The 9243-nt window shown below is 35.5% G+C and overlaps 1 protein-coding gene across 1 annotated transcript; it reads right to left on the bottom strand.

Moving 5' to 3' along the window:
• Positions 1-6441: 6441 nt before the first annotated feature.
• On the bottom strand, positions 6442-7483 carry LOC138175069 (histone H3.3A-like). Its single transcript, XM_069105371.1, has one exon. It carries the CDS (start codon positions 7385-7387, stop codon positions 6977-6979), a length of 411 nt encoding a protein of 136 aa, XP_068961472.1. The 5' UTR covers positions 7388-7483; the 3' UTR covers positions 6442-6976.
• Positions 7484-9243: the final 1760 nt, after the last annotated feature.

Below are 9243 nucleotides of genomic sequence, written 5' to 3'. Positions count from 1 at the left end.
ACTAATATATAAGAGTAGGTAGTTTGATTCCTTGTACTTTTATTCCTAGAGTCTAGCACAGTGTCTGGTACATAGTAGAAAATTAATGGTTGTTGATTGCTTGTGGAACTAAGGGAAATAGGGGTTCTTCATTTTTATCTCTGTCTTCATTAAGAAGAACAAGGATGGGATAATCCTCCTAAAACAATTTAATTGAAGCTAAAAAATGAAATGTAAGCTCTCAATAATCATATGAAATAAGACATCAAAATTAAATGGCATACTGTATTTAAAGTTCTTTGCAAACCTTAAAGTGTTTATATAGCCAAGTCTAAGCTACTATTTTTCTTACTTTTCAATGGCGATGGATCTGAGTTGATCGTACATCCTTTCTTGCCAACCTAGTCCCTCTGTGACCAAAAGAGGACATTTATGAAAGAACAAGAAGGTTTAGAAGTAATAAGATCATGGAGGCTACCCTAGCTACCTTTTTTTAGGAAATAAAAAGCCATTATGACTTGTGTTAGAGACAAGTGTGTAAATACTTATTTTTTCTTTTAAAATAGCATTAATTGAAATGATCTCATTAAAGTTCTTACCCTCCCTTATCTATCTCTCTTATGTGGTAACAATTTCCCTCTTTTTAATAGCATTATGCTTTTTTATAAGTTTTAAAACACATACACATGTATATATGTTTATGTGTATATATACTTATTTATAATGGTTTCTTATTATTTATATATGTATAGTCTCCCACTCTCTGAAACTGCTGTATATTCCTATACACAGAAATACACACACATATATTCATACATACACAGCTATATTCCTCAGTTTTACATATATACATTCTGTATACATACATACCTGAGTGTGTATATACAGTAATAGTTAAAAATTGTGTGTGTGTGTATATATATATATACATACATACATATATATATATATATATATATTAGAAATTCATTCATTGTTGTCCTTCCTACTTGAAGAGGTCCAAAATGATATCATCATATCTGCGTCAATATAAAGTGTTTCTGACTGTGGCTGATAAGAGCAATATGACTTCAGAAGGCCCTACCACAGGTCAGGCACAAATAATCCATATAAACCTTTGGAATGGAGATGTTTCCAAAGTTGTTCATCTCATGTTTCTTTTGAGCTACTGAAACTCTGTTCATCCAGCATAGCACCTTTGATACAGGTGGATGGTCCTGTACCAGTGTCTCCATGTATAACAATCGATACCAAAGTTCTTCACAGAGACCATGAGAATGTCCTTGTATTGCTTCTTTTGACCTCCATGTGAGGGCCTGCCTTATGTGAATTCTCTATAAAATAGTTTTATACAAACTCACATTTATATTCAACCAATGTGGCCAGACCATTGGAGTTACAATCTGCACTAAAGTATGAATGATTGGCAGTTCAGCTAAAAAAAAAAAAAAAAATCCGTGTACAGACTTTTTTTTATCCGGCTAAATCATCTTCTAAATCTTCCTTAGACAATTCAATTGGAAGCAATTCAATTTTCTGGCATGGCCTTAGTGACTCTCCAGGATTCACAATCATTCAACAATTCAGTCAGCACAAAGTTCTGCAATACTTTCAGTTTGGTAGTAAGCCTAATACCTCTTCTCTACCACTCTTCTGTTTGGAGCATCCCAAATTCTGAGCTAGCTCTGACAATGGGTGCATCAATCTCATCATCTATGTGGAAAATATACTGGAAAAATACGTATATATATATATATATATACACACACACACACATAAATACATATATATATATATGCCATTGTAAGTCAACTTATTCCCACCATTCAAAATTTCTGTTTGGTGTATCCAATGTTTCCTATGGAGGATGCAACACTAACTGGTAAAGAACCTTTTTTCTTGGTGTTAATTATCAGGCTAAAGTGAGTACATACCTTTTTTTTTTTTTTGCCTTTTTGGAGGTCAATTGGGGTTAAGTAACTTGCCCAAGGTTACATGACAAGTTTGTGTGTGTGTGTGTGTGTGTGTGTGTGTGTGTTAAGTGTCTGAGGCTGGAACCAAACTCGGGTCCTCCTGACTCTGGGGCCAGCGCTCTACTCACTGTGCCACCTAGCTGCCCCAAAATTGAGTACATATCAAAGAACTGATCCATACTCCATTATATCTCATCTGCACTGAGTACACAATAGTCTCTGAAAAAAAAGTTTCATACCAACTATCCCTCCACGTTAGTCTTGGCTTGTAACCTTTTCAAGATAAATAATTTATTGTCAGTGAGTTAGTTGACCTTGATGTTGTTATCCTCACTGAAAGCATCTTGACAAAATTACTGAAAACACCACCGTAAAAGTATGGGAACCAGGGGCGGCCAGGTAGCACAGCAAGTAAGAACACCGGCTCCAGTGTTGAGAAGACCTGGAGATCGAATCCCGGGCTCAGACACTTAGCACCCACCCAGAAACACCTGGCCATGTAACTTTGAGCAAGTTACTTAACCCCAATTGCTTAGGGGTGGCCAGGTGGCTCAGCGAGTAAGAGTACCGGCTCCAGTGTTGGGACGACCTGGAGATCGAATCCCGGGCTCAGACACTCAGCACCACACCCAGAAATAACTGGCCGTGTAACCTTGAGCAAGTTACTTAACTCCGATTGCTTAAAAAAAAAAAAAAAGTATGGGAACCAGTTCACAGACATACTTCATTTCATTGGTGACTGGGAAAGTGTGAAAGCATCATTAATTTTCCAGAACTCATGTAACTGCCATCATTTAACTGGTATATAATATTGATGAACTTCTACAAGTAACCAAATTTCACTATAATCTTCCTCAAGTCTTCACATTGACAGTTTCAAAGACTTGGTTAAATTGACAGACATTGTATAAATACCTTTATTCTCCTCTTGGCATTTCTCTCAAACTTGTTGGCATTAAACACCATGTCAAGCTTTCCTCAGTCCTTTTTCAAGTCACACTGACTCTTGGGTTGATGACCATCTTCCACGTGAATGATTAGCTGATTAAGGAAGATGCTGGCAAAAGTCTTGCTGGCAATGACTAAGGGAGAGGGACCCATTGCATGATTGTCAGAGAACAACTTTTTTTTCCTATCTTATTTGAGCAATACTATATATTTTTTTAAAATCAAGGATATAAAGAAAACAGTAAACTGTATGGAATATTGACTAAAATGAGCATAAAGTTCCATAAAATAATCAAGCAATCAATAAAATATTAAATCATTTGACTAAAAAGAACAATGAGGAGAAACTGCAACTAAATTTGAAATATTTTATTTTGTTGGAATTAATATTGTTGAAAATCTAGTTGTTAACCCAAATAATTACTAAATGTTTGTTTGTTTGTTTTTTTCCTTTATTCTATTCCCTCTAGATATGACTTTATTTCCAGGCCTTGTATATAAAGGGAAATTTTCCTCAAAAGATAAGTAGCCTCCAATTGGGTGATTTTTTTACCCAAATTTTAGTGAGAGATTAAACTATCAACAAGACCATGTGATGCCTCTGGTCCAGATTCCACTTCTCAGTTGTGCATCTCTTACACCCAAACTCCAAATATTCATTCTCTTTTATTTCTGCACTTTAATTTTCATCCTATCAAATTATGTTCCTAAGGGATTTGGCCCTTTATAATTCCAAATAATTCTACCTTCCCTTCTGTAATTTACTCTTTATAGCCATTACTTCTTTCTTTTGTATAGACAATTGTCATTGAAACCTTGATCATATTTTTAAAATAGTAACATATTTCACCAGAATTTTAATATAAAAAAAGAAAAATATATAGGACATACAACTGGAAGGAATCTTAGTGATCCAATCCAAATCAATGATCTTTTCTTAAGCTCCTTTTAAAAACAGCAACGGCAACAATAGTAACCTCAGCTAAGTACTGAACTTACAAATGTCAAAACAATAATCCTTGAACACAAGGAACTTATATTATACTCTAGAGAAGAGTAGCCGAACCAGAAGTTCTTAACCTGGAGTCTGTGACAATGCTATGATATTTCAAAATAATTTATGTTATTTTTATTCCTGTATATTTTATTATATGTATTTTAAAATATTAGTCTGAGAAAGGATCCCTGGATTTTACCAGGTTTCTAATAGTGATCATGACACACAAAAGGTTAACAATGACTAATGTATGTCAGCTTTCTCATTTTTCTTTTTTCAGAAGGGGGAAGGCAAGGCAATTGTGGTTAAGTGACTTCCCCAAGATCACACAGCTAGTAAATGTTAAATGTCTGAGTCCAAATTTGAACTCAGGTCCTCTTAACTCCATGATTGGTGCTGTATTCACTGCGCCATCTAGCTGGACCAGCCTCCTCCTCCTCCTCCTCCTCCTCCTCCTCCTTCTTCTTCTTCTTCTTCTTCTTCAATTTTTGGAATGCAGTTGGGGTTAAGTGACTTGCCCAAGATCACACAGCTTGTTTGGTATTAAGTGTCTCATGCTGGATTTGAACTCAGATCCTCCTGACTCCAGGGCTGGTGCTCTATTCACTGTGCCACCAAGCTGCCCCTTGCCTTCCTATTTTTCAAAGAGAAAGTTGAAACTCAGGTCATACAAATAATATGAGCAGAACTGATATTCAAACCCAGGCCTCCTGACTCCAAATTCACCATCTCCAAATAAAAGTACAATACCTTATTAAGCAACTCATAATTTAAAAATGTGAACTCATCAGATTTTGAAAGAATGCCAAGGCTATTCTAAAGTCATCTCTAGAAATCACATCATAAAGTAGATTGTTACAAGTGAGTTGTATTTTTCTATATGATCCATGTTATAATTGGAGGTTTGGTTTCCAGTCCAGAACTTAGTAACAAATAAATCATGGATATAAACAATGTGTCATAATAGCAAAGATACTGGAAATATAAAGCTTTTTAAATAATTTAAAATAATGAGGTTATTTTTAAGTGCTATAAAATGGACACATATACTATATGCATTTATTATATGGGGGGCACTGCACCATACTTAAAAATCTATAACTTCATTAGTGTGTGTCCTCCCAATACTAACACAGATTACAACCCTTCTGTGATTTAATAGATTATATTTAAAGGTTACTGTGATCAAAATATTCATCACCCTGAAGCCAATCTGGCTATATAGCACTCCAGACATTCAGTTTATCACCAGACCCAATCTTAAAGCCTTCACTATTGTTCTGTATTAACTACACCAAAGCAATGCTGCTGGGAATCAGTAAATACATCTTTTTTGCAGCACTTGCCATTGGAGATAAAACCTTCTTTCTTGATAAATACCTTTTGGTGTCTAGTTTTTTTTTTTTGTACCATTCATTATTCTGTTCTTAATTCCCTGATCACCCCTACCCTGGATTTTCCTCTTTTACGCTACTGTCCCCCAAGTTTTGACATATATCCAACTTCTGTATAATGTCTCTCTTGGTGATCTGATCTACTCCCCTGACTTCACTTGTTATCCCTCTGTAAATAATTTCTTAATCCATTTGTTTGTCTGTAACATATTTCTGTATTTCTAGTCTAGTCCTTCTGACTGTTGCACCAAAAAGTCAACATGGTCAAAACTGACCTCATTATCTTTTCCTTAAAGTCTGTCTCTTCTCATTAATTTCACAATATTCGTGATTCCTTGGACTGGACCATGCTTTCATGAGGTACCCAGGTGTACTCAATTATTCCCTATTCTACTCCTGAGTATTCAAACTTTTCTATCTCCTCATTGGCAATCTTGCCCAATCTTACCTTCACTCCCACATAATTATTCTACTCACCTTACCTCTTTCCAGGTTCTTGTTGTTGTTTTTTTGGTGTGTGTGTGTGTGTAAGTGTGTTGCCAATAATATGGTTAGACAGCCAAGAAAGCTAATGTATTATAAGGCTATAATAAGAAAGTATAGTTTTTAAGAATAGGTAGGAACAGTGGGCCCTCTGGACCACACCAGAGTACCATGTTCAACTCCAGGTATGACATTTTAGGAAGGACCCTGATAATCTCAAAAGTGACCAGAGAAAGGGAACCAAGATTTTGAAGGTCTTCAAAGTCGTGTCATATGAGTAAAGTCAAGTGAAAGAATTGGAAAACTGAATCTGAGGAAGAAAAGCCTTGTGGAGGAATATGATAGCTTCTTCAAGCATCCAAGGTCTTTAATGGGAAGAAAGCTTATATTTGCTCTGTTTGTCCTTAGAGGTCAGTTATAAGCAAGAGAAAAGTTTCAAGGAAAAAAAACATTTTGATTGCATGGAAATGAAACCTTCCTAAGTAGCCATCAGAGTGATCTCAAAAGTAGGATGAGACACATTGAAATTTGTTAAGCAAATGTTAATGACCACTTGTTAATTTTGTTGTGGTGGATTCTTTTTCATTTGTGAACTGGGCTAGATTGCTACTGGACTTCTTTCAGATTCTAGAACACTTATGTTTCTGACATATGACATATTTTCCACTTTTCTTTTTTTTTGTAGTTTAATGTATTTTAACAGCAAACTTACAGGAACAGCACAGAAGACAGACAACATTAAAAACATGTACTTGCATGTAGGACAACTCAGTTAGAAAAGTATAGTGAATGGATGGAATCTACCGTATGATAAAAATGCTACAAACACCATTTAGTTGCCATCAATAAGAAATTTACTTTTTAAAAAAATCCAAATGCTGGCATTGTCCAGAAAAATTTAACAGGTTTATTTATAATTGTTATAAAGTTGAATTGTTGAAACTTGTTCACGGAAACATTTTTTTGACCGCATTAATGCTTTATGTCCTCGCATTTATATTCAAAATTCACACACAAATGAAAATGGAAAAAACTTTCCAATACCTGATTCTATCCCCTATTTTTCCATTCGCAATCATATACTTACGTACCTTTTGACCCCATGGGAAAAAAAAATATCTAACGTTCAGAACTACCAATAACAGGAAGAAGAGATTTTTTTCTGTTTTGAGAATGAAGAATGTTTCCCATCATAGTGGAGTTTAAGCACGTTCTCCACGTATGCGGCGTGCGAGCTGGATATCTTTTGGCATGATTGTGACACGTTTGGCGTGGATAGCACATAGGTTGGTGTCCTCAAACAGGCCAACCAGATAGGCTTCACTTGCCTCCTGCAAAGCACCAATTGCTGCACTCTGGAAGCGCAGATCTGTTTTGAAGTCCTGAGCAATTTCACGCACCAGACGCTGGAAGGGAAGTTTACGAATCAGAAGTTCGGTGGACTTCTGATAACTTCTGATTTCATGGAGAGCCACAGTACCCGCCCTGTAGCGATGAGGTTTCTTGACCCCTCCAGTAGAGGTCGGACTCTTGCGAGCGGCTTTTGTAGCGAGCTGCTTCCTGGGGGCTTTACCACTGGTGGATTTACAGGCAGTTTGCTTGGTACGAGCCATGTTCCTGAAAACTTCTCCTTATACACCCCCCTTCTCTTTCGGCTTGGGCTTGGAGAGCGAGAGGCGGCCCTAGCGCTGGAGAGCTATGGCGGCCATATTTTCCACTTTTCAAGAAAAGCAAAAGATAAATGAATTGGCAAGCTTACCAGAAGAAGGAGCTGAGTCTTAGATTCAAATGAATGGTACAGAAAAATAGGAAATGATGAAAGGTATGGAATTCATATAATCACATGTCCTAGAATTATAACTTTCAAGCTTCACCTACCTGGTGATGAGCCTCCCCAAACCTAGCTAGGCTCATCCAGAAACAACAGATACACAATCTATCACAAAGTCATTCTCAAAAGTTTTTTCTCACTTTGTAGGATGGGCCTGCATGAATTTTTGACTCATCTGGAGGAACCAGGTTTTGGGGGGATATTTTGCTTAATATGATGACTTTAATAGTATTGGTTTATTATATATTTTATTATACATCTTATATATTATTATATATTATAATATATAATATATTAATAAATATAACAGCATATTGTTGTCATTTTTATCATTATTATTTTATTGGACCTATCTCTTCATCAGTATAGGAGACAACAAGGCAAAAATCTCCTTTATCAGTACAGATCAATTATTTCTCTATAGAAGAGAAGTTGCTAGGAACATTGGGAGATTGCATGATTTACCATGATTATGAGGCCATTATGTGTCTGAGGTGAGACTTGAATACAAGTCTTCTTGATTCTAAGTGTCTGCTAGGAGTTTCAGTGGATAATAGGGTCAGCAAGCCTGGAGTCAGGAAGACCTGTGTTCAAATTTGGTCCCAGATTCTTTCTGGTTATGTGACCTTAGGCTTGTCACTTAACTTCTATTTCTTATAGTTTCCTCTACTGTAAAATGTGAATAATTATAACATGTACCTCCCAAACTTATGAGGATAAATAGGATAATATTTGTAAAGCACTCAGCATAGTGTCTGGTACATAGGAAGTGCTTAATATCAGACCTGTATCTATTATATCATACTGCCTCTTCTGTGTCATTAGGAGAATATAAAAATAACATGACAGTCTCCAGTGAAATTTCACATCTGGCTTATAGAAATTTATTTTGAAAAATAGATTGCCATAAACTGAACAAAGCAAGAAAGAGATTTTTAGTTTCCAAGTCACATAACCATCTGTTCTTTCCTGGACATCTATCTCAGAATGGTAGTGGGAGGTAGAAGGGACTGGGGACAAAGGACATTACTGTGACTATGTTCTTCTTACCAAGTTTAACTGAATAGTATTTAGATGTTCATGGAATGGATTTTCAATTATTTCCAGTAGATGTAAAAAATTACATGAGCAGTTGTTGCAATACATGCATTCTCTTCTTGGGCAAGTAAACCAAAAGATTATACATATAGTGGAGCATCTGTTCATGTAATTACTCAACTTTCATTTGAAATCTTTTATTTACATAAATGAATATGGGTTTCATACCCTTGTGAGATTACAAATAACTGGAAGTATGAGCCTTTCTCAGTTTAAGCTTATAGAATCATAGAAATAAAAAATATATAGAAATTTCATTTCTTTTCTTTCCTCCTCTCATAAATTTAATATGCCTAAGGAAAAAAGATCAAATATATACTTTTTTTCTTATTCCTAAGGAGGGAAATTTATAGAGGGGAAATAAACTGAAAAAATAATATTTTCTTAAAAAAGAATACGACTGTGAAGAGGTAAGGTATCTATTCTTATTAAGATATTAGTTTCTGAGAATCAAAATGGAAGTGTAATTATATTTTGAATCATTTGCAGTATGATAGCACAAACAAGGGATTCAAAATTGGTAGGTCTACATTTGAATCT

Source organism: Petaurus breviceps, unplaced genomic scaffold (genome assembly GCF_028583685.1).
Source record: "Petaurus breviceps papuanus isolate PSGF00001 unplaced genomic scaffold, PetGlider_PUasm1.0 76, whole genome shotgun sequence".
Taxonomy (NCBI): Eukaryota; Metazoa; Chordata; class Mammalia; order Diprotodontia; family Petauridae; genus Petaurus; species Petaurus breviceps.
The sequence above is the reverse complement of the archived record's forward strand: the minus strand, read 5'-3'. Positions and strand labels throughout refer to the sequence as shown.

Excerpts from the sequence above, each read along its gene's own strand:
- LOC138175069 (XM_069105371.1), bottom strand. The coding sequence starts at position 7,387 with ATGGCTCGTACCAAGCAAACTGCCTGTAAATCCACCAGTGGTAAAGCC.